Source organism: Phycodurus eques, chromosome 4 (genome assembly GCF_024500275.1).
Source record: "Phycodurus eques isolate BA_2022a chromosome 4, UOR_Pequ_1.1, whole genome shotgun sequence".
NCBI classification, from domain to species: domain Eukaryota; kingdom Metazoa; phylum Chordata; class Actinopteri; order Syngnathiformes; family Syngnathidae; genus Phycodurus; species Phycodurus eques.
The window spans coordinates 7,676,557-7,703,178 of NC_084528.1; the positions used below are offsets into that span (position 1 = coordinate 7,676,557).

The following is a 26,622-nucleotide window of genomic DNA, read 5'->3' on the forward strand; positions in this document are numbered from 1 at the left end:
GAGAAAAAAGGGAAAGAGAAGAGGGGAACAGAGAAAATAGTTTTTTTTCTGCAAAGATTTTTGCAAAGAGAAGTCCGAAAGCTATCATGAGCTTACTCACCATCGGCCAAAAGGTCTGCACAACAAGAGACAGACAGAAAGATTAAAAAAAAAAAAAAAAAAAGGATAATAATCACAGCCTTTGGCAACTCTTGATTAATACAAATCCAACATAATGCAAATTGAATCGAATTCAAACAAAATGTTCATACTACACCATATAACACGCGACACCGTTTAGCATTTGTTTATACAATATATGTATGTAAAGTACACAGTGAACCCCTGTTTATCGTGGTGGGGGATACGTTCAACACCCTCTCGCAAAATGTGAAAATCCACGGCACAGAGCCCACACACACACATAAAGAACGATTGGTCGAAAAAAATCTGCGGTACAGTATATCAGGGGTGCCAATGAAGGGCTACGATACAGTGGTGAAACACTGGAATTTTGGGGAATTTTCTTACCTCCCCATCCAGTTGTAGTAGAAGGTGCTGAGGAGGAGGACATGGGATCTAGGTCCAACAGGAAGCCATCATCAGGGGCACTAGATCCAGGAAAAAAGCAGCAAGTATACAATGATGCTGAGATATTATAAAATATATACATAAAATGTATTTTAAAATGAAAAATGAATTCATATTCAAATGAAAAATAAATAAATATAAAAATGATCATGAAATGAAATGATCAATTCAAGTTTTCTTTTCATCTTCTTTTCCTTTCGGCTTGTCCCGTAAGGGGTCGCCACAGCGCGTCATCCTTTTCAATGTAAGCCTATCTCCTGCATCCTCCTCTCGAACACCAACTGACCTAATGTCTTCTCTCACGACATCCATCAACCTTCTCTTTGGTCTTCCTCTAGCTCTCTTGCCTGGCAGCTCCATCCTCATCATCCTTCTACCAATCACTATCTCCCCTTTGGACATGTCCAAACCATCAAAGTCTGCTCTCTCTAACTAAAACATCTAACCTTGGTTGTTCCTCTTATGAGCTCATTTCTAATTGTATCTAACCTGGTCACTTCTAGAGAGAACATCAAAGTCTTCATTTCCACCACCTCCAGCTCTGCTTCCTGTTGTCTCTTCAGTGCTACTGACTCTAATCCGTACATCATGGCTGGCCTCAACACTGTCTTATAAACTTTGCCCTTCATCCTAGCAGAGACTCTTCTGTCACATAACACACCCGACACCTTCCTCCACCCGTTTGAAGCTGCTTGGACCAGTTTCTTCACTTCGTTACCACACTCACCATTGCTCTGGACTGTTGACCCCAAGTATTTAAAGTCCTCCACCCTTGCTATCGCTTCTCCCTGTAGCCTCACTCTTTCTCCTTTACCCCTCTCATTCGTGCACATATATTCTGTCTTACTTAGGCTAATCTGCATTCCTTTCCTTACCAGTGCAATGTCTCCATCTTTCTAACTGTTCCTCCACCTGCTATCACTGCAGATCACAATGTCATCTGCAAACATCATGGTCCACGGAGATTCCAGTCTAACCTCATCTGTCAGCCTTTGCATCACCACTGCAAACGGGAAGGGGCTCAGGGCTGATCCCTGATGCAGTCCCACCTCCACCTTAAACTCCTCTGTCACACCTACAGCACACCTCACCGCTGTTCTGCTGCCCTCATACATGTCCTGTATTATTCTAACATACTTCTCTGTCACTCCAGACTTCCGCATGTAGTACCACAGTTCCTCTCTGGGTACTCGTAGGCTTTCTCCAGACCTACAAAGACACACTGTAGCTCCTTCTGACCTTCTCTGTACTTTTCCATCAACATCCTCAAGGCAAATAATGCATCTGTGGTACTCTTGCTAGGCATGAAACCATACTGTTGCTCGCAAATACTCACTTCTGTCCTGAGTCTAGCCTCCACTACTCTTTCCCATAACTTCATTGTGTGGCTCATCAACTTTATTCCTCTATAGTTCCCACAGCTCTGCACATCACCCTTGGGCACCAGGACACATTTCCTCCATTTCTCAGGCATCTTCTCACGCACTATAATTCTATTGAACAAGCTGGTCAAAGACTTCACAGTCACCTCTCCTAGATGCTTCCATACCTCCACAGGAATGTCATCAGGACCAACTGCCTTTCTATTTTTCATCCTCTTTAATCTCTTTCTAAATTCCCCCTTACTAATCATTGCCACTTCCTGGTCCACCACACTTCCCTCTTATACTCTTCCTTCTCTTTCATTTTCCTCATTCATCAACTCCTCAAAGTATTCTTTCCATCTGTCCAGCACACTACTGGCACCACTCAACACATTTCCATCTCTATCCTTAATCCCCCTAACCTGCTGCACATTCTTCCCATCTTTATCCCTCTGTCTGGCCAACTTGTATAGATCCTTTTCGCCTTCTTTAGTGTCCAACTTGGCATACATGTCATCATATGCCTCTTGTTTGGCCTTTGCCACCCTCTACCTTTGCCCTACATCGCACGTCAATGTATTCCTTTCGCCTCTCCTCGGTCCTCTCAGTGTCCCACTTCTTCTTAGCTAACCTCTTTCCTTTTATGATTTCCTGTACTTTGAGGTTCCACCACCAAGTCTCCTCTCCTTTCCTGCCAGAAGATACACCAAGTACTCTCCTGCCTGTCTCTCTGATCACCTTGGCTGTAGTGGTCCAATCTTCTGGAAGCGCTTCCTGTCCACCGAGAGCCTGTCTCACCTCTTCACAAAAAGCCATACAACACTCTTCCTTTCTCAGCTTCCACCACATGGTTCTCTGCTCTGCCTTTGTCTTCTTAATCTTCTTCCCCACCACCAGAGTCATTTTACACACCACCATCCTATGCAGTCTCGCCACACACTCCCCTACCACTACTTTACAGTCGGTAACCTCCGTCAGATTACATCGTCTGCACAAGATGTAATCTCTGTTCTTGTAGGTCACCCTATTTTCCTGCCTCTTCTGGGAAAAAACGTGTTCACTACAGCCATTTCCATCCTTTTTGCAAAGTCTACCACCATCTGTCCCTCCAACTTCCTTCCCTGGATTCCGTACTTACCCATCACTTCTTCATCACCCCTGTTTCCTTCACCAACATGTCCATTACAATCTGCACCAATCACAACTCTCTCTCTCTCGGTCAGTGATGCTCAGAACTACTTCGTCTAGCTCCTTCCAGAATTTCTCTTTCACCTCTCGGTCACATCCTACCTGTGGGGCATAGTCGCTAATCACATTATACATAACACCCTCAATTTAATTTATGTTTTCTTTCATATTTTTTTTAAAACAGGATATTTTGTGGCACAAGAATTCCACCACAGAAAGAGCCAATTCCCCTCCAATTAATAATGAGATAAATTTAACATTAATTTTTTTTTTATTTCATCTAATGGCATTTACCTTGTTGGTGGTAGTGGTGAGAGCTACAGCTGTGGGTGTCACAGAGGGTGGTGGAGGTTTGGCAGGCGGCCCGGGGCGAGCAGGAGGCCCACCAGCAGCAGCGGGTGGCGCTGGCTTGGGTGGTGCAGAAGATGGGGCAGTCTTTGCTGAGCTGTTGTTGGCCATTGTGTCCTGTTTAGAGACAACATGGTTGAGTGAGGTGGCATATTTGGATGCCAGTTAACAGATTAATTTAGAATGAATGTAGACGACGGTGTGTACTTTCATTCATTCTTTCTTACTGTCACCCTCTTTTGAGATGTATGTAAGGCAAGGAACCTTATTTGGTAACATATGTGGGGATTAACAATTGCCATGCCTACCTCACTGTGAGGGAGTAGGACAAGTGATTTGTCCAAAGAGAAGATAAAGAATGACAACAGTGATAAATATATTACAATATACAAAATAATTATACTTAATACAGTATATCAATATTATAAAACCTATTTATGTAATATCTCTTGCTGCATACTTCGTCCTCACTACATTTTTGTGTTGAATATCCTAGTGTTTTCAGTGCAAATATGCCCTACACATTTAACATTGAAGTACAGTACTTAATGTTATCAATCGTGTCTTACCTTGGAGGGTGACCTGCAAAAATAATAAAAGCATACCGGTTAGAAAAGAAGCAGAGTCACATACAGTATGTGCAGTATCTTAATACTGTTAAGTGTTTTAAGTATTCACAGCTTTTAACCAGGCATAATTTCAAACACACTAGGAAACATCTGGAATTGATGTCTTCACTCTGCAACTCATTTCAACTCAGACCCATTTCCACTTAAACGCAGGTTTTTTTTATGGAGGCAATATGGAGAATGGGTCAATTGTCCAGCCTGCACTCCTTTGCACAAATGGAGACTGAGTGTAAGTAACACAGACTTAATGACAATTATACACTCACTGACAAGTCATTTGGTACACCAATACAGTAGCTGTATATAAAAAAAATGTTTTAAATAATAATAATAAAAAAAACACTTTACAAATGTAATAATAGTAAGTTTGCAAAATTATTAGAGAAGTATCACTCAAGTATCAATAAAACCTGTCAGTCATTGTAAAGTTAACACTGTCTTGGATCTCATTAGATTATATGTTTACAGCTTTGTGTGCATGTATAACGACGCAGTGTAAAATGTAAATAAAAACAGAATAAAATGCTTTGCAAATAATTTTCAACTTATATTCAATTGAATACACTACAAAGACGAGATATTTAATCTTGTTCACAAAGTGGTGAACTTTGCCCCATCCTTGCTTGTGAAAAACTGAGCCTTTCGGGAATGCTCCTTTTACACTCAATCATGACACTCATCTGTTCCCAATTAACCAGTTCACTTGTGGAATGTTCCAAACAGCAGTTTTTTTTCCCCTCAACTATTAATAATAATAATGTATTATACTTATATAGCTCTTTTCTGGCCACTCAAAAGACACTTTACAATTGCACACATTATTAATTCATTCCACAATCACAACTGGTGGGGGAAAGCTACTCGTGTAGCCACAGCCGCTCTGGGGAAGACTGACGGAAGCGTAGCTGCCATTCTGCGTCAATTGCCCCTCCGACCACCACCAAACATCCAATCACATTTATTCATGGCCAATGTGAGTTAAGTGTCTTGTCCGGGGACACAACAACAACATGCGAACCAGTGAGTTGCAGGGTGTACATCACCACATCGCCCTCAACTTTCCCAGTCTTTTGTTGCCCCTGTCCCAGCTTTTTCGAAACAGTGTTGCAGGCATCAAATTCAAAATGAAACATATTTGAAAAAACAAACATAAATAACAATAATGTTCATCAGTTTGAACATTAAATGGCTTGTATTTGTAGTGTATTCAATTAAATGTAGGTTGAAAAGGATTTTCCAATAATTGCATTCTGTTTTCATTTGTTTTACACATTTGGGTTTGTAATAATTTCAAAATGTGGATCTAACTTTAACAAAATGTGTCCTATTGAAGCACATTTTGAACACGTCTTCAGTTTAGTATTATTATACTGATCGTATGACTTGCTCCAATGGATATTGAAATTTCTATAATGCATAGAATCACTGTTATGTGAAGAAACAACAAGGGAAAAATAGAACGTAAACATCAAAACTGCTAATGCAGTGAATTTTAGTACTTCAAGTGACAGAGAATACTTACTTATCCTCTCTGTTTTGTATTGGGCAAAGATCAAAGGAAACATGTTAAATATTTGACAGGCAAAAGATGATCAAGGTGGCAAAATAGAAAAGAGTTTCATTAAAGCACCCAACAAAAATTGATCTTGATTCAACGTTGGCATTGTGTTTAATTTGTTCAACAAATGCAAAACAATCTCAAGCCAATTACAATTGATCACCAACATGTTATTGCCAACTGTCTTGTTTTCCCCACCGCTAAAAAGAAACACACTTACGGCTTTTTTCCTTCCAAAGTGTTGAGGTGGGTCTCCAGAGATTCCAAGAGACTTTCTGGAGCCTGTGGGGTAGCAGACAGGATACAAGTACACACTATTTTGAAGGAAAATCGGGTTTAAATGTCATATTGGAATTGTCACTTGTCAGTTATTTCTTATTTGTGTTTTGTATTTCATTATTGGTTTTGAGCTCTCTTTTGTTCATACCATACATCATCATTACATCATACTGTTTTGGACACTTACTGTGAATAGAATAGTTTCCCTTTGTATCTGTTTTGGATTGTCGTAAGTATGATTAGATTCTCCTTTCATGTTTATTTTCTGTTGTGTCAACCTGCGCCTCTTCTCTGTGTCAGTCGACTAGTCTGACACAGTTTAGTTTTAGTTTAATTGGTCTTCATCGTCGTAGCTTTTTGAAATTAGATAAGGACGTGAAAAGACTTTCCTGTTCCAATTTCCAGAACAATATAACAAATTGTGAAACACTTTTGCGTTTCAGTAGACACACGAACAAAAGCCAAAACAAATTTACATTTCGGAAAACAAATTATCAAAAGATGAAACACTTTTACATTTCAGAAAATAGATTGTCAATAGTTGAAACAAATTTACATTTCAGAAAACAAAATAACAAAAGCCCAAACACTTGTACATTTCAGAAAACAAATGAACAAAAAACAAAACACTTTTACATTTCAGAAAACAAATTAACAAGACACGAAACAAATTTACAAAAGCTGAAGCAAATTGACACAAAGTGACACAAACCGGAAGGAAATGCACCATATCACAGATTGACGCGTTATTAGAAATCCCCCGCCCTTTCTTGGCAAGACGTGCCCTGCTTCAACATGATTGGCTCTTGCATCGCAGGAAGGGTAGGCTACACAAATGTTACCATCCCAAATATGTATCAAATTTGTACAAAACAAAACAAAAAAAACAAAGACGCTTGTTATGGTTAGGTTTAGGACTAGGGTTGGTCTTAAGGTAGTTTAGGATGGGTTAAGGTTAGAATTATGGTGGGTAAGGGTTAAGACTGGCGCACACCTGGCGACACCGCCGAACTATGTGCATGGTTTGGCAACTGTTTCCATGAGTGACCGATTGGTCGGACGACTGGTTTTGCGGCGATTAAAAATTCTAATCTCAGTCGCACAGCGTTTTAACGTCCCATCTTACATTCAATCAAAATGGACAGAAGCTTTCCCGGTGAAAATATATTTCCGGGTTTGCGAGCCGTGCCGCCGCGTTGCCTCGGCTCAGGCCATATATATATATATATATATATATAGTATATTGAGCATAAAATTCTTATTCAACTATATTCATAATGTACAGTGCTGTAAACAAGTATTGGCCTCCTTCACAAATTCTTATATTTTTGCATAGTTTCCCCACTTTGTTTAAGATCATCAAACAAATGTAAATATCAGACAAATACTATATAATGTGCCTGTAGAAGAAAAGGTTTGTGTCTACAATGTACATTCAAATGAATGGAGCCGGCGAGCTTGCTTTCGAATATCGACACTTTCGCTTTAATTCTCGCCGACATCCTCTCGGCAGGCTTCAGGCTTAATGGCATTTATATTAATGCCGCCACACTTAGTAAGTCACATACTTCTTTTACCGTCTGGAAGCACTAGCGCGTGTTCTACCGGGATACAGCAGCCAATCATAGGGCAGCGGCGCGTGTCCTGCAGCCAGTAATATTGGAGCAGGGCGCCTCCTGCCAGGAAAGCGCGTGGGCATCCCAATAACGCATGTGGGAATCCTGATAACGCGTGAATCTGTGATACGATATGGTACGTTCCCTTTCCGGTTTGTGTCACTTGTAATTTGTTCCGGCTTTTGTTCATTTGTTTCGTGTTTTGTTAATTTGTTTTCTGAAATGTAAAGGTATTTTGGTTTTTGTTTAATTTGTTTTCTGAAATGTAAATGTTTCAACTTTTGTTAATTTGTTTTCTGAAATGTAAAAGTATTTTGGTTTTTATTTAATTTGTTTTCTGAAATGTAAATGTTTCAACTTTTGTCAATTTGTTTTCTGAAATGTAAAAGTGTTTCACCTTTTCCTAATTTGTTTTGTGAAATGTAAAAGTGTGTCACAATTTGTTATACTGTTTTGCACTTCCAAGCCACCATAAATCGCCTTTTATCGCTATAGCAGTAATTCTATAAGCTTCAAGAAAAAAGCTGCGAAAAAAAACTGCAAAATATTTATACATCTATCCTCACAATAATACACATGACGGAAAGGGATTCAATGACAACATAGCAAAAGTCAGTGAAATGGTAATGTAATTCAGTCTTGTTGTTTGTACAGATGTGGCTCTCCATTAAAAAGATGACAATAATCACTGGCTCAAGGATCTGGGAGACTGACACGTATTAATACCGACATTTAATCCATCAGTCATATTGTGCAGCACATCACATTTAAATGTAGAGGGGCAAGGTTATAAACGACTATGTTTGGAAAGTTGTTTGGGTGAATCATTCTGCTCATTTGCATCCCTGTTGATCACCACTACAGGTGATATGACATGTCTTAAAGGGTAAAAACAGAATCTATTAGCAGTCCAAGCAGGAGATAATAAACTTAGAGAGAACTGACAAATATCGACACTAATATCATTAAATGTGTGTAATTCTTTAAACCCCAACTGCTTAAGTCAACTCCATGATACACCCTACTAAAGCCACATACGGTATGAATACAACTGATACAAGTCTCTGGAGAGGTTTAAAGATCTACTTTTTGTACGTTTCCTTGAGTGTGAACAATGTAGGGGAGAAAATGGTTCCAAGAATGTACTGTATACTTATCCAAATAACAGTTTAAATACCTACTTCATCTGATTTGCGTAGATGTAAACCAGACGACCATTGAGTGGGCTGTTACAGTGTGACTGGAGTAATTTTTGAAAGAATTGTGCATTGTCAACACTGTCATACCTTACATTGCTTTGGTATACACCTATAAATAACATATGGGGAGACAAAGCTGTAACAAACTTACCTGAGTGAGTTCAGGTATGTCATTTTTGTCTATTCCCACTTGCTGGAAAAGCAAAACATTTCAGAATTTACCAGACTGTTGACTCCTAAGAAACTCAGTGTAATGTGCAAATCTGCAGCCTACCTCTGCAATTTTGAAGAATTCAGATACTCGAGTCATGCGAGTCAGAAATCTTTTGTAAATCTCCAGTCCATCTTTACACTGACTTCTCTTCATCTGGAAAAATTTCTCTAAAAAAAACAGTGGTGGTGATATTACAATACTACATGTACTGTATATCTGAGGTGGTGGTTTTATTTTTTTTTGGAGGAACAAATTGTCCACATAAATGTCAGGAAGAGGTTACACAAGGGTACTCAATAAGTGGTCCTCAGCTTTACATGATATTTAATAGGACAGTTAACATGAATTCGATGGTGAGCAGAAATACTGTACCTAGTAGATTGATGATGCCATCATTGTAGCAGGCATATAACTTTATCAGGTCTTTGAACAGTAGAAGAAAGCAGGCATTTATCACTCCATTGTTTAATTCTGGTTGGTGTACCTTTGGACACAATTACAATTGATGGGATCAAATACAGTTGCATTAAATATTGTGACTGGTGAATAAGGTTACTTTTAGAAACAAATAAATGCACTGATGCTTGGCAGTTTGCTAAGTGTTCCCTGCTACTTGGAGTAAGTTTAACTCACTTCAAAATCCAGCAGTGCATCAATTTGACCCTGTAGGATAGGCATTCCTTTCAGCAACTTCTCTACTGTCATGGTTCTCATTGTCCCTTCAGCTCTGTGATGGAAGGGGAAAATCATATCTTCAATGTTACAATTTGTTATTATTATTTTGTTTACAATATCTTAAGAAATGACAAATGAAGAAACTGTACCCTTTCTTGACTCTGACAAAATCAAAAGACATCTGCCTGTAGGAGAAAGACTTCTCATTGAGATAGCGGCTGTAGCGTCTGATGAAGGTGGACATGTCATAGCCTGAGGAAGACGCGCATGCATGTACACACAGACGAGAGGGGAGGTGTCAGTTTTGTAACTTGTAATGCTATAAATAATTAAATAAAACACAAAATTTCCCGGGGGTGCTATTGGTAGCCACCTGCGCCCCCTAAGCAGTATTTGCACATTAACCCTGTGCTTGGATCACGAGAAAGGTATTTAATGCAATAAAAAGCAATGTAGCTTTAGAAATATAAGGTTTACTTTTTCCACTTCACAGACTGTTAATCGTACAAGTGTGTATTGCAGTTATTAACAGAGATTCAACTGAGACAATCGGTTAGAAAGGAGGGAAAAGTATTAATTTATCCAGTGTCAGATCAGCAAACAGTAAGTAACACATAGAGGTATGACTTATGACACCGAATTAAAAGTAAGTGGCAGAGAAATAAGCATTGATTAACCTGTGGAATTAAGGTTGACGAGGTTTAAAAAAAGAGGAGCTGGTAAACACCCACCATGTGAGCCTGTTTTGTCCAGGAAGTTGGCAAGGTTGAACAAAGAGTTCCTCGATGAAAGGAACTGCAGAAATTTCTAGAAGAGCACACACACATCACAATGTACAAGGAAGTGTGGTTAAAGACATGACAACTTGATACATACTGTAATACATTGAATTAACATACAGTATATAATCTTTTATATAGCTTACACTTCCCACACACTTTAACCACATTTAAACTTATTAAAACATATTTAAACCTATCAAAACACTTTTTATGCACATTCTAAATGGATTTGAACACGCAAAATAATGCAAGCATAAAATGTATAGAAATACTGCACGTAGTGTAGTGTACCTGTGTACATGGCTGTGCCTTTAACAGACGGCCGTGGCCTGTTGTAGACTTTTTTAAGATCTTTTGGCAGACATCATTTTGTCAGGTTAGGCTCTATTTGAGTGTTTTCTTGATTAAACAGTTCTGGAGGTAAGCAGGCTTGTGTGTGGTCAGTAAACATGAAGTCAGCTTTCCCCAAAAAATAAAAAAAATTAATTACAGTAGCTACAGTTAATAGATGATTTAACAAGGGGGGTGGGGGGGCAATTACCTTTTCACACACGACCAGGTAGCTTTAAATTGTTTTTGTTCCCTTAATAAATAAAATCACCATTTAAAAACTGCATTTTATGTTTGTTTGTTTATCATCCTAAACAGTGAAGGAAAATCATGCAAAAAAAAAAAAAAAAAGAAAAATTTGAAAAAGGGGGGTAAAATACTTTTTCACGGCACTGCAAGTCTGCAAAGCCACACAGACCACTGGAGGGAACAGTATAGCAAAATAGCTCACTGGTGGAGCGGCATCAGGCAGTGACAGGTTAGCAAATGTGTCAAATGACAAATTTAAACGTCTTCCTTCTTCAACTAGAAGTCTAATGACTGTGAATTATTTTGTGACAAGCAAACCTGCACCCCACTAGTGGAAAAGGCAATATTATCAAACACTCACCCACCAAATACACAGCTGCATGAACTCGGCATTATGCTTTTAATAAGACACACACTTGTAAATCATTATATATTGTGCTGTAAAGCATTTACTATGGAATAAATCATATGCATTCTTATGATATAAACGGTGTACACATATATCCTTTTCTTCTTGATGCATTGCTGAAGTATCAGCTCTAACTCCCAACAAATCAAGTGACTTGACTCAGAATCGGGTGCAAAATCGTTGATCAAGACATCCCTAGTGTTCATATAATATTCTGGACCAGTTGGTGGAATTGTAGACGTACTGTATGCATCTGGTCTAAAATCAAATTCTGTTCTTTTTCTGTCACAAATTAGATTGTGCTTGTTATTCCTCTTGAAGCGAAAGAAAATGCTCAAACCCCTCCATTGACTCAAATGTTAAAATTTTTGTAATTTCTTGGGAAGAATAATAAGTGAACACTTTTGTTTTTACATGACAAGGTTTCAGTCTGTATTTAACTGATATGGAAAATAAGCATATACAGTATGTGCATTTACCAAAGTCTGGCCTTATTACATTACATCACATTATATTGCATTACTTGCCATACATTTGTCTCTGAAACCTGCACGTCAATTGAAACGTGTACAGTTATTATTATTGGGCTGTAAAGCAGTATCTGTTTATCTCTAAGTCATCTCTTGTTTCCCATTCAGAGCTTTTGTCTATGGTGTCTGGAGTGCCTGCCAACCCATCAACTGCGAAATTGAACAACCAAGAAAATCTTTTGATCTTTTGTTATCTGCCTATTTTTGAAAATGTGTGAGAGTCATCAGAATTTCGCTGATTTACAAAATAACAAGCACAACACAGGAGTGTCTCCACTCATGACTTGGCAGCTCGGCGAAGGTCCAGAGCCACTTTCAAGCTAGGGAGGAATCTGACTTCACAGCCTAAAAGACTGACACAGCCAACAGATGAGCAGAGCTGCACTGAGATTTGTTAGATGCACAGAAAGATTAGCTAACAGCGTTAGCGTGTGATAAGCATATGCAATACTTGAATGCTCTGTCAGGTTGTCGACACGGTGGGGGTTGGGGAGTATTTGAGTTAGGCGATGTTTCCAGTATGTCACATCTGCACACCAATCGCAATATTTCCCCATTGTGGGACTAATAAAGGTTTTCTTATCTTAATTGAGAAGTGTCATTCGGTGGATAGGTGATGAAGGACTGTCTCCGCAAGGGAAAATAGAATCCATGCTCTCTTTGTAGGGGCTTTTGTGTGCTTTGTAGTTAACAATCGCTTATTTAGATTCAAGGCTCAAAGTGCGGCCAACCCTAGCTCAGTAGCTAGTTATCATGGTAACGAAATGCATATTCGTCAGGCTAGTTTCAGCAAGTTACAAAAGGTCTGTCAGGTGTATTTCAATGATTGATCCATGGGGTATTTCGACAAACGCATGTTATTAAGACACTTGGAAACGGTTTTAAATTTGGGGGGGATGCATAATACTGTATGTGTGTTTTTCGCCATAATATGGCTGAATTACTGGATACAAAGATTTTTCAAATAAAAACAAACAACAACACACACATTGTTGTTAGACAAGGAAGGACTTATTTTCCTCTGACATGATAAAGCTAGTACTATCCATCTGGCTATCTACCTTTGGTTTCTTTAGTCTAACTGGACCATACACAGTCAGAATCACGTTAGCAACATTACGGGTCTGTTTTACTAGAGGTTGCATGCAACATGCAAAAACCAGCGCAAACTTGATTGCGCACTCAAACAGATGTGGAAGCTGATCTACTTATCAGGAGCAACCGGGATTACGTCAGCCAAACATGCTAAATTACAGTGCAGTTAGTTTTGCATGTTGTGGGAGGATTATATGCAAATTATGATATTATTTACCAAGCCTGAGATGGATGCACTGGCTGAATTTGCATCCTTAAATAGTGCGTTTCAAAGGCAGGTGCAAACCAGCACGTAAAGTGGTGCCGAAGTAGCGCAGGCAAAATGAGAGTAAACAAGTTAATTTTGGCATTCCGGGAGGAATATATTCAAATAGATCAATTTAGCACACGCAATGTGATTTATCAAGCCTGAGACGAGCCGGTGTGTTACCATGACGAGGAGGCTCAGGCAAAATGAAAGGTGATGGGGAGAAAAGGAGGATATTTTCCGCATGTGTAAACATTTTTGAAATGCCAGAAACAATGATTATCTCGACATAAGTTCTGCAATTTTACAGTGATCGATTATTTTCTGTAACTCTGTCATAATGTTTGTTTGCCTCTTCCACTAACACTAACAATTCCATGACTTCAAATTTCACACGCGCTTGCGGTACTCTCCCAAATGTTCCATGGTGAAAACTAACTGCGTTACCTAAAGCGCAAAACCTTCTTTTAAAAACAGCGGTATCCACCACTTTAACAACTATTGCCAACAAGACGCAAAATCTGTTGGAGTGGACATGTTATGTATTAAAGATCTTACTAAATCAGGGCATTTGTGTGGACAGTATATGTGTGTATTGTCACCTCGTTGCCGTGCACCATGAGATGGTGTGTAGTAATCAGAGCCTTGAAAACCACCACCCAACTGGCATTGCCCGCCCTCTCTATTAGTGTATCAGCCATTTGAGGGACGTTCACACTGGAGTCCTGGGAGGCCTGGATCAGGTCTGGGAATTAGAGAAGAGAGGGGTTTAGATGATGGATAGTGCAGGTGAAACCTGTAATTAATCTATTGGATCCCTTTTACTCAAATAAGGACAACACAAATAAGTGCAGTAATTCTGAAGAGAATGAGATGCCGAGACATGACAAATGGGAAGATGCCAGAATAATGCGTTTTTTTTCCGGGTATGCTGGTTTCCTCCTACATCCCCAAAACAATCTTCTTGAGTTAATTTAGGACTCTCAATTGTCTACTGGTGTAAATGTGTGTGTGATTGTTTTTAGTTTTTTTTTCCAATCCTGTGATTGACTTGTGACGAGTCCAGCGTTTACACCATCTCTCACCTGCAGTTAGGTGGGATAGACTCCAGTTACCCACAACTCTAATGAGGACAAGCAGCATGGAAAATTGACAGGTGGGTGTGTATATTTTTAAATACATTTTTTGTATTCCTTTGTATTATTTGCTGTGTGATGTTTGACCCTGTATTGCTGTAACAATTGATTTCCCCCTGTGGGAGTCATTCAAGAATGATCTCGTCTTAATAGCAGATGTGCCAGTCCATGTAAGAGAATTCTCTGTGCCAGTGCAAAGCCCAGTTAATGGGCACGCATCCCACAGAAAGTATGCATCACAAACTCTCATGGTTAAAAGCAGAAGGCTTGCCTTTAGCACAGTCACATTCTCCAGCAATACCTTTTCTTCCACCAAACCTGAGTTTTTACACAATCAAATAAGATCCAGCAGATGATGGACAAATGTCATTAGCCATGGCCAAAATCTAATGCTTTATAAAATACAAACACAAATGCAACAAATAACAAATCACTTGTTTAAATGATATTAACTATAAGGCGTAAATGCAAGCTTTCACAGACAAATGTGTTGTTTTTAGTACTACTGTAAATATTATGTATATTGTCTATTTGACTGATGTGATATTGAAAATATGATCTGATGTTGGGTTTTTGGCATTCAGCTAAAGGGGATCCTTATAAATAAATAAATCCCTCTTTAGCGCTGTGTCTGACACTATCTATGTCATCGACTCGAGCCAGAGCGCTGCACTATTAACCGTTTGTATTTGGATGAGCGATGTACAACCACTGCCTGTGGTGAATGAATCTGGATGTTATTTCCACTTGCAGAGGAACAATGGGAGTTTCCACTGCAGAAAGCATCAGAAACTGCATTACCACAGTCGCGTTTATTAAATGAAGCCCTTTCACTGAATAATCAGAATCAGAAGAAGAATCAGGAGAAATAATCTAGCACAGTTGCAGTATGAAGCTGCACTAACCTGCAAGTCACTGGTTTTACAACATGCAACATTTTGTCATGAAAAACATCTGATATTCAGGAAAGGATTCAGTACCATGTGTGGAGTTTTTTTTCCTCTTTTACCTTTTACATGGAGAAGCCCCTAATGAGGACTAATAATGTACTATGTATAATCTTTGGTGTTATTTTGTGATCAGATTCACATGTAAACTGGTGCATTTCCCATCTGATTTTGGGGAGAGACGGGTAGGCTACACCCTGGACTGTGGTTGTTGCAGACAAAATATGGTCAAGGTCGCTTTTTATTCAAGCCTACAGATCGACCATGTAGCTTTCAGCATTCGGCGATGACGGCTGTGCATACGGTCTTCCGTAGTGAAGCCGCAAATATACACCCATACTACACGCAAAACCTCGCCAGGCCTGATGAGTCAGCAGCCTGCATCGTCCCACACTCTTCTCTTGTGTGTGTCTCACTCTTTCCTTCCCACTGAGGCTGGCAGACTGTGGCACTGATTATTCGATCACTACCACCCAATGGCTGCATAAACAGGTGCCACACCCTACTGGAAAGCATGCAATCGCATACAAAGTGTAGCTCTACCCTGGGATTCTGATTGGTCAGCTTGATATGTGTACTGTACTATAATGGGCTTGGGCATGATAGTGCAACTTAAAGAGTGCTCATATGAACATACTTCATCATTGTAATATGTATTATAAGTGATGATGCAGCTGCCTTGTTGCGATTGTGCATCGTTTTAATTACATAAATCACATTCTGATTCTTTTGAGCATCTTGAAAAAAATATATACTTCTCACCCGTTAAAAATGTGATGAGAATTGTTTTGTTTTAGGCAACGAGTGAAAGTAGTTAAATTAGATACATTTGAGTAAGCCTGATTTGTTAAAAATGTACCACTGTAACACTTTGGTGGGAACTGCAACTGTGTCAGGCTGTCAGCATCAAAGGTAAGTGTGCTGATTGGGCTCAAAGACCTTTGAAAAGGAGTCCACTTGGCATTCACCGGTAGGCCGAGAGCGAGAGGCCACCTGGCAAACATCTAGCTGCTAGCCACTAGTTGGTACTACTGGTACCGAATGATGTAAAATCAATACCATTACCTGTAGCATATTTCGGTACCTAATTGCACCAGTTGTGACTGCGGACAGCGGGAGAGGAAGAGTTGGCAAATTTCCAAAGCATGCTTGAAGGCAGCAATGCCAATGACATCCCTCACGCTGGTTCATTCACTTTCACAACAAACAAGGATGGATCCACGAAGCCGGGAAGTTGCACTCGTGAGAGCCAGACACAGCGCAATCCATATCGGAGCGTTCGGCATGTCGTCACCAAATGGGGACGTGGTGTCTCAGTCTCATGAAACTCAATAGCCGACCACGAGTTATTGGGGTTTCAAACTTAATGAATGAATGCTAGTGTCGTGTTGCTTTATGGGCAGTACATAGAGATTTTAAACCAAAGATTCTTCGAGCGCGGCACGGAGGACGACTGATTAGCATATGTGCCTCACAGTTCTAAGGACCGGGGTTCAAATCCCGGCCCCCGCCTGTGTGGAGTTTGCATGTTCTCCCCGTGCCTGCATGGGTTTTTTCCGGGTACTCCCGTTTCCTCCCACATCCCAAAAACATGCATGGTAGGTTAATTGAATACTCTAAATTGCCTGTAGGTGTGAATGTGAGTGCGAATGGTTGTTTGTTTCTCTGTGCCCTGTGATTGGCCGGCAACCAGTTCAGGGTGTACCCTGCCTCTCGCCCGAAGATAGCTGGGTAGGCTCCAGCATGCCCGCGACCCTCGTGAGGATAAGGGGTAGAGGAAATGGATGGATGGATGGATGGATGGATTCTTCGAGCTTTTACGACATTTCAAAGACACATGAAGTTAATTGAAAGCTTACGTGCAGCCACATTACGTGACACAAGTGGAACCACTGACTCATGTTTGCTTTCGGCACTTAATATGGTAATGGTAAGAAACTTAACTTTATAATAACTTGTTTTGCAGTATATGATATTAGATATAATACTGTTCATATTTAATGCTATTTGGCACAAACGCCATGGCAAAAGATAAATCCCACATTAGCTAATAACTTGCATCTCTTAAATACTTGATGGCGCCATTACTTTTGGGGATATACCTTTTGCAGTAGGCCTACTAACATATACAAATTACAAATGGATATGATCCTTATAATAAATACACTTCACGTATGCAGATGTGTTGCTGTCATTTGTCCAAATGAACATTTTCCAATCAACAATTGAATGATTCACACTTCTATGAGTCAACAAACTTTCATTCAATCTTTTGTATAAACCGAAATTAAAAGTTGACGATCAAATATATCCCCTCAGTCAGGCCAGGTGGACGGATTTGGGACAAATTTGTCCATATAACTTCGTATTTAAGGCAAATCCTGCGTGCCGCTGTTGTACATAAGCTTTGCTGCTTAGGTTTGCTTGGCATCAGCTGGCCCAAACTTGCATACTGCGATAAAAAGCCACATAAACGAGGTCTCTTAGCCAGTATTATATGGGAAATGAATGGGACTTCTGCCACTCAATGTAATGCGCATGAGCCAGAATTACGTCACGATGACATTTACCGAACGCTTCCATAGAGCAAATTAATAATTCAAATGTTGGGAGATCGGCAATGAATTTAAACTACGGCAGAGACAGCGATTCAAGCGTTCTTGATTCTGATTGTAGCTTCGCTGTAGAATGAGGAAAAGTTTGGCGCTTCGGAATTAGCAGCTAGCTAGCCGCCCAGTCGGTGTGTCGGGCCACATAAAAACACAAAGTATCGAAAATTGTTACTGAAAATTGTACTGTTGTTTTGGGATGGTGTTGTATTGATGTTGGTGGCAATTGTATATGATGGCAATATAAGGTAGAATACCAACTTGAATGAAGCCAGAACAATTAGCCGGGTTTCCATACGACAGCGACGATATGCAGTTTGTCGTTGATGAATATTTACTCACGCTGTATGGTCTTCTTCATAAATAAAACTGCATAATAGGACAGAACTGGCAAATTTAAGTCACATTCTCGCAAATTCACACCATTGCGAGAGTGAAAAGACCTAAACATGGCAGCCTCATAAGTGAGTAGATTTTTTTTTTTTTTTTTTTTAAGAATAAATACTTCATAGCTTTAAGTAAATAGCAGCAAATAATGAATATATGAGCATTAAAAACAAAACAAAACATTTTGACATATTGGCGTTAGTTCTCCTTTAAAGGCACATGCAGCCACACTGCCACAGTTGCAAAGTTTTGTGGTTTTGAGGCGAAGGATGTCGTACCCAAGTGCAGGGAAGCAGGGAGGCAAGGAGGGAGTTCTGGAGTCTCAAAAACGTATTTCCAAAAACAAAAAGGCAAACAAGGATCATCGAAAAGTCTGAATACTAAATTAACAAGGTCTCAAAAATCAAGAATTAACGTAACAAAGAAATCCTAATCAAGGAATACATGACAAAACTAGGGATATGTGACAGCAATATCAATGAAAAGACAAACTAAAATAAACCAGATAAACTAAATACAAACTAATTGACGAGACAACGAGGCAAACCTGGACAAGACAATAGTGGCTGGAGGGAGATTGGCGGATTGGCTGACACAAGGTAGAGGGCTGACGAGAACAGGTGGAGACAAAAACCATACGAGCAGACAAGACATGAACATATGACACTAAATCTAATCAAGACCAAGTCAACAAAAACAGAATGTGACACGCACCGACACTACAATACAGTACATACTGTATTTTTTAAGCACTTATGCTTACATGCTTGCAATTAGTTTTGTTTAGGTCAAATACACTTGTAATGTATGTGTATGTGTGCGTTTAATATGTTTAAATGTGTTTAAAGCTTGCGCTAGTGGTAAAACCACTGAAATGTAACTTTTTTTATATGGTCTCCTTATATCGTGGATTTTTAACTATTGCGGGTGGGTCTGGAATGTATTGACCACAATAAGTGGGGGTTGTCATCGACCTCAACACATACGTGTGACTCACTTTTCTCTTGTTAATTATTCATGTGGGCATGTGTTTGCATGTGTGTGTAAGAAAGACAATGAGTGACAAATACCACACGTATGCACATCAGGCTGATTGATTGATCCTTAATAGCTAAGACTCGATAATAAATCGGGCAATACAAAATATTTTAAGCAAATAAATATGGACACACATTTTACATTAAAGGGCGAAGACCACACCAATGTCCAATTTAAGAATGTGCGAGCAACTTCTCTCTGTATTATTAATGGCAGGGGTTTTGTTTGAGATAGAAAGACAGCATCAGATGTTTTGACCATCCTGATCCATGATGCAACCCAAAAGGACATCACATGGTGCATGGTGTCTTAAGATGAAGTTAAAATTATGGGACAAAGAGGCAGTAATTACTTAGGGAAACATGAAGAATGGAGGCATTGATAAAGACAAGGTTTCAAACCTACAGGCCATTTTATCTTCAATTAATCTAGACTGATTCCCCAGGAGCCAAAGCTGAACAATAAAAAGGACACAGAAATCGTCACCTGAATGATTTACAAAATGTTTCTTCGATATTGAGGAAATAAAATTACAGCTAATTTTTTTCAGTGGATAGGACTTTTCCACATTTTTAGTGCTTTTACACTCCCTCATTCTCCCAGTTACAAAATCATTAATGGAAAACTGTATAATATAGTTATTGATACACTGATGACGCACACCACCAGAGACACTTGGAGTCTTGATTGTCGTTTTTTTTAGTAACTTGCATACAAAACATCCTTCACATGATGCATAAATTATTATCTAAGGTACTGGATATGTAATACCTACAAATTAATTCACCATATACTATACTTACACCAACATGTACAGAAACGCTATAGCACTATATTTTACTGTATTTTATCATAATTCTAAGTAAACCTCTAACGGAGTTCTTCAAATATTGTTTTAAACTGCTAGTTGATTAACCAAATTCCAAGGATAATGGAGCCACAAGACTGTTTGTAATCTAACAAATCCATCCTGACCTTTACAAAAGTAGAGTCCCCATATATGAGTTTAGTTTAGATGCGACAAGAGCAAAACTGTGAGTTTGTAAATAAAGGAAGAGTGTGGATGCTGCCCTATTACTGGAAGTGGACATTTTCATAAAAAGAGAAGAATGGCAGACTTTAAGGTTTTCCTTGATGGAGGAGATGTTTTATAGACTTCTGCTAACTGGTTTGGCAAACAACACTGAGTGCATTGATTTGATGAACAGAAAGTCTGCACAACCACTTTGGCTCCTTCCCTGATAAATATGTGAAGCAATCCATCTGTTCTGGCCATCATATATTCAGGGGCACATTAATGGATAAGATTTTCCCCATCTACTTTGTTAGGACTTCTGTCTGCAGAAAAAAACCCTTTCGTGACTTTCATTTGTTTTGCAGTGTTGACAGAGCTTACATTGGGAGCGAAAAGAGAATGAACATCTGATTATTGAGAACTATTTCTACAAAAACCTCTGGGCTTGTATCGTTTTCTTTACACATGGCATATATTTACCATAGAGTGGATAAAACCATTCAAATAGCAGGTTTTTGTGAGATAAAAAAAAAGTGTGATCATGAGAAAAAAATTCAAATCTTGTTACACTATTAACGTGACCTACAGTAAAATCAGTACAATTCAATTGAAAGAAAAAAAATCTTGTAAAGGGGGGGTACAATAAACATTCACACCCAGGTGGAACATTCAAACAAATACTGTATTGGACCACCTTTGGCTTTTATTACAGCACTCAGTGTTTTTGGGTAAGCCTATCAGTGTGGCACATTTTGATGTGGCTATATTTGCCCCCTCTTCATTGCAAAAAGGCTAAAGAATTGTCAGATTGCGAAGGCATCTCCTATGCACATTCCTCTTCAGATCACACCACAGATGTTTGATTGGACTCTGGTCTGCACTCTGGCTGGGCCATTGCAAAACCTTTAAATTCTTCTAGCGATGTCATTCTTTTGTTGATTTGGATATGAATTATCGTCACTGTCAAGATGAAAGATTAAGTTTCTCTTCATCTTCAGCTCTCTAGCAGAAGTGTGAAGGTTTTGTGGTAACACTGACTGGTATTTGGAACTGTTCATAATTCCCTCCAGCTGTACTGTAATCTTTTGGTAATGAGCAGTGTTGCATTTTTGCCAATTATGAAATTTTTAAAATTCTGGCCAAAAAGTTCTACATTGGTTTCATGGGACTATAACACATTTTTCCACATACGTTTTTCCACATACAAACATATACGTTTGTATGTGGAAAAATGTATGTTTTTGCAAAATACAGCTGGCCTTGAATGTTTTTCTTTATGAGATAAGGTGGCTCCTTCGATGTTGCTGTTGTCCTTTGAGCTGCCTCCCTGACCTGTTTTCATCGATTTTGCGGGGGGACATTCAGTTCTTGGTAATGCCACTGTTGTGCCATACTTTGTCCACTTGATCGTTACGGTCTTCCATTGTATATATTTCATGCCTTGAAAATTGTTTTGCACCCGTCTCCTGACTAATACCCTTGAACAATGAGCTAGATGCTGTAGAAGCTCTCTGCATACTCAGGATCGAACATACAATCTTTGGATTGGGAGATGACCACTCTACCACTGACACCAACCTGATAGAACACTTTTGGGATGAATTAGAGTGTAGACTGAGAGCCAGGCCTTCTCGTCCAACATTAGCGTGTAACCTCACAAATGTGCTTCTGGAAGAATGGTCAAAAATTCCCAACACACACTCGTTAACCTTGTGGAAAGCCTTTTCCGAAGAGTTGAAGCTGTTATAGCTGTAAAAAGGTGGACCGATGTCATATTAATTACTATTATTACTATTATTTAGTTATTACTACGTCTACCAGAATTTGAATGAAAAACAAAACAAAACAAAAAAACACTAATGTGGGAAGACTTTCAATAGAATTTTAGAATGTAAAGTATGTGGAGAGTTTTGTCTATTCATTTAGAAGAACATCTGTGAGGTCAGAGTCCACAAACCTTTTGGCTATCTTACAATCTCTGTTGTAGCTACTGCAGTTCATCTCAAAGTAGCAACATCACAAGTGGCAGCTATCTTTGTGGAATTTTCTAAAAAAACATGGAATGAGCACTTCAAATGCCTCTAAAATGCTCCACAACAAATAAATTGATGAAAAAACAAGTGATTACTAAAGTACATGACCTGTTCTCGTCCACGCTGCCCTTCTCACAAATAACGTTCCATTTGCAGTAAGTAAGTATTATTATAAATATTTTGAGACGTCAACTTTGAGAACGGCAGCCGACTGGTTAGCACATCTGCCTCACAGTTCTGAGGACCGGGGTTCAAATCTTTGTAGTGTATTCAATTAAATATAGGTTGAACATGATTTGCAAATCATTGTATTCTGTTTTTATTCATGTTTAACACAACGTCCCGACTTCATTGGAATTGGGGTTGTAGATTGAAAACCTACAAAATGAATAAGTATATTTTCACACCGATTCACAGTGCACCAGTATTTGCAGTGGCAACAAATATGCAGTTCAGTTCGTCACAGGTCCAAACTCCCACGACAGCAAACTGACAGGGATAATATGGACAAGGCAGCTATGAGTCATACACACACAGGCCTAAAAAACAGTGAGTAAGACACGAACATGAAAAGTGCAAATTAGAATACTGTATGTTTATATAGGTGCAAACAGATCAGAACACAAGATTGTAAGATGTGGTAAGGATTCTGAATATGTGAGAGCACTGGGGTGGGAGGTGGGGGGGGGGGCGATACAAGTCATGCTGCATGAGTGATGCTTTGGTGAGTTACACATGAATGGATCATGAAAGCACCCTATTTATTTATAGCTCCTCTCACCCCGAAGCAACACACAGGGGAAAACAAAACAAAACAGAATGCACTGTGCCCCAGTGCCAATGTGGTATGCCAGCTATACAACAGTGGAGGTTACAAATGACATATTCGAAAAAACACAATTGTATAAAGGAGGTGGATGCAGATAACAAGAGTTTCTAAAAACAAATAAAAATCAATGAATTAAAAAAAATGAGGTCATAAAACAGGGACAGCTCAGGATCACATCAGAACCATTCCTGACTCTACCTCACAGGAAATGGATTGAAAGAATCAGAAGCAAACTGTGGTGTTTGTTGAACAGATGGAAAGGAGGAAAGGTCAACATCTACAGTCAAGGGATGGGCATAATAATCACTTCACTGAGTGGGAACTGAACCCATACTGTAATTCACTGTCAGTAAGACCATTGCTATAAAAAATATTCTTGAAATAAAGATGCATAAGGAAAAACACACTTTTCTGAGTATGAAATAACATTTTCATCGATTAATTGATTGAAAAGTAAAACATCCCCATTTCTGATCACTGAAATGTAAACACTCTTAACTTGTGCATCACCATTCAATATTGCTCACCTGCAGTACATCTCAGTCAGGGCCAAAAGGCATAGGAATAATGTAGTGCGAGTGCTTTTTCAATCAGACAAGTAGGTTTGCAGCTATTATAAAATAAGCTGAAGAAGACACAGCAAGAGGAAGGAGGAAGAACTAACAAGAGGAGATAATGGTTGCTCTGTATATCAGCTGTGAGACGGTGCTTTCAGCTCATTAATCTGGAGTCACACTGTTGGGAGGAAAGTGACCACCCACACAGTATTCAACAGTACAGAGACATTTGGATGCACACTGGAGCACACACGCACCAACATCTCCTCACATTCCCATGGTCACTGTAATGATGATGGAGTGGAAGAGGAGGAATACAAATAAAACATGACTGAAAATAAATTGCCAAAGAATGCTGACGGAGTGTGATTTCACAAGATTTGAGCCATAGAAAAAAGAAAACAATGTCACATGATTATGGGTCGTCAGAAGGAGACCTACATTTAATCATTGAAATATGTTATTTCATTTTATGCATTACATGAATTTAATCCCTCAAGAGAGAAAATCAACAAAAGACTGACTAAAGACTATGAGTGTTCAACCACCTCTCTCTAACATTTTGGACTGTGGATGCAGAGTGTGCAAGAAAGAAAAGTTGCTTTGTGTCAGTTTTCCTGCTGATGTTGTTACGTTCCGAGTCCAATGTTAATTTCCTTTAAATTGAACATTTCAATATTTAACAACTTTACATAAATGAACTGTCAAACTGCATAGCTCGGCTGGTACTATGTCTGTTGTTGACCAACTCGCTCACGATGTTTTCCAATGCACACACCTTGGATCAAAGGTTTCCAACTTGTTACTTAATCACGGTTTTAGAAATGTATAAATGGGCACTACGGTCTTTGGCCATGTTCAGTGCAGTTGACTATGATTGCCTTCCAACCTGGCAACACTGAATGTGCTCACTGACTGTTTTCAACCATGTTGTTAGTGCATGCAGCATACTTCAGTGAGGCGCCTTGAACTATGGAAGCCCTCCAAAAAATGATTTTAAAAAAAAAATTATATATATATATATATATATATTCTGAGCAATAAATTTGAATTCTTTTTTTTTTTTTTGCTAAAATATACTACAGGTAAATTGATCTGGCCGACTGGTTAGAGCGTCTGCCTCACAGTTCTGAGTACCGGGGTTCAATCCCCGGCCCCCCCTATGTGGAGTTTGCATGTTCTCCCTGTGCCTGTGTGGGTTTTCTCCGGGCACTCCGGTTTCCTCCCCCATCCCAAAAACATGCATGGTAGGTTAATTGACAACTCTAAATTGCCCGTAGGTATGAATGTGAGTGCGAATGGTTGTTTGTTTCTATGTGCCCTGCGATTGGCTGTCAACCAGTTCAGGGTGTACCCCGCCTTCTGCCCGATGACAGCTGGGATTGCCTCCAGCACGCCCGCGACCCTAGTGTGGAGAAGCGGCTTAGAAAATGGATGGATGGAGGTCAATTGATCAACCCTACTAACACAATGTACTGGATATTCCCAGAGATATTTCTTATTTATTGATTGATTTTGTTTTTTCTTATATTGATGGCAGAAGGTACAGTAAACCCGTTTACCTACCCACCCGTTGCCTTTCATACAACTGAATAAGTCATGGCTTAGGTTACTGATGTACTGTATACTGTAGAGTGTATATTCTCTTGAGTAGTAACTGTCTGGTCTTGGTACTCACTGTATCAAAAATGCCTGGGTGTGATCGACCACAACAGCAAGGATAGTCAACAAGAGAAATACCTCTGGAGTTAAAAAAGACCCCTCCAACCAAGCTGATTTGCAACCCACTCAAGGAGACTTGCATGTATTAAGAATACAGAGATGCAGAACAGTTACCCTAAGTCCTCCACCTGCCATTAGTACTACTTGAGTGCTGGCCAGATACAGATACAGGTGGGTCACTGACACGTACCAAGAGTATGTTTGTTCTGTCCTGTAAAATGTCATTCATCCATCCATTTTCAACAATGCTTGTCCTGTTAAAGGTTACGGGAGGGGCTGGAGCCAATCTCTGCTGCCTTAGTGCAGAAGGCAGACCCCACCCTGGAATAGTCACCAGTCAATCACAGCACAATTGTGAAAGCCTCACTGAGTGGGAAGTGATCCCAAGCCAGCTGAGTTAGAGTAAGCTTTGTAAATGACTACACTACCGTGGCTGTTCTGTCGAAGGATAAATTGTTTAAAAAAGTAAAACAAAATTGTGGAGTGTTGTATTTATTCATTGTGCTTAGCTATGTGAACCACTACTGTACACTACCAGTGCCTCAAAATATTTTGTGTTTTTTGCATCTAAGATCATACAACTGTCTAGATTTGTATTCGTTGAGTATCCTGAGTGAAAGCACTACTCCTGTATTAACTTCAAATTACTTATTATTGGCACCAAACACTTTTTTTAAAGTATATCATGGATTTCATTAGCAGACTGTGGTTTGAAAGAAACTGCACTGGTTACTTTTTCCAGTGTACTGCAACTTTAGAGACAATATATATTTCTCTGTGCAACACCACCTTCCACAGGAACATGACCAAATGCAAAATTGGAATGTGTATGGATTTACTCACTGTATGCTCTATGTGGGTCAAAACTGGGACTTAGAAAACTGTTTTTAAGTCCCAGTCCTTTCTGGGAACACAAACACACACTGCTTTGATTCCACTGGTCAACATCAAATTTACAGTCATAGATTTTTTTAGGTGATTTAGGACAATACTGATGTGCTGGAACCAAACATCACATTAGTTTTGATCAATCAGGTCAACATTTTGAACTATGGCCACATGTTTTT

At 39.3% G+C, this 26,622-nt stretch overlaps 1 protein-coding gene across 10 annotated transcripts in view; it reads right to left on the reverse strand.

Annotated features, from left to right (window-relative positions):
- Positions 1-26,622, reverse strand: part of snap91a (synaptosome associated protein 91a) — a 58,107-nt gene that overhangs the window by 25,971 nt on the left and 5,514 nt on the right. For 9 of the 10 annotated variants that reach the window (XM_061673818.1, XM_061673819.1, XM_061673817.1 and 6 more), the window contains 12 exons: positions 13,885-14,027; positions 10,372-10,447; positions 9,790-9,892; positions 9,599-9,692; positions 9,338-9,449; positions 9,026-9,132; positions 8,903-8,944; positions 5,878-5,939; positions 4,040-4,052; positions 3,418-3,587; positions 511-590; positions 101-115 (listed from right to left, as the gene is read on the reverse strand). In XM_061673818.1, the coding sequence (XP_061529802.1) occupies positions 101-115; positions 511-590; positions 3,418-3,587; positions 4,040-4,052; positions 5,878-5,939; positions 8,903-8,944; positions 9,026-9,132; positions 9,338-9,449; positions 9,599-9,692; positions 9,790-9,892; positions 10,372-10,447; positions 13,885-14,027 (1,017 nt within the window). The other variant, XM_061673826.1, reaches the window with a different exon arrangement.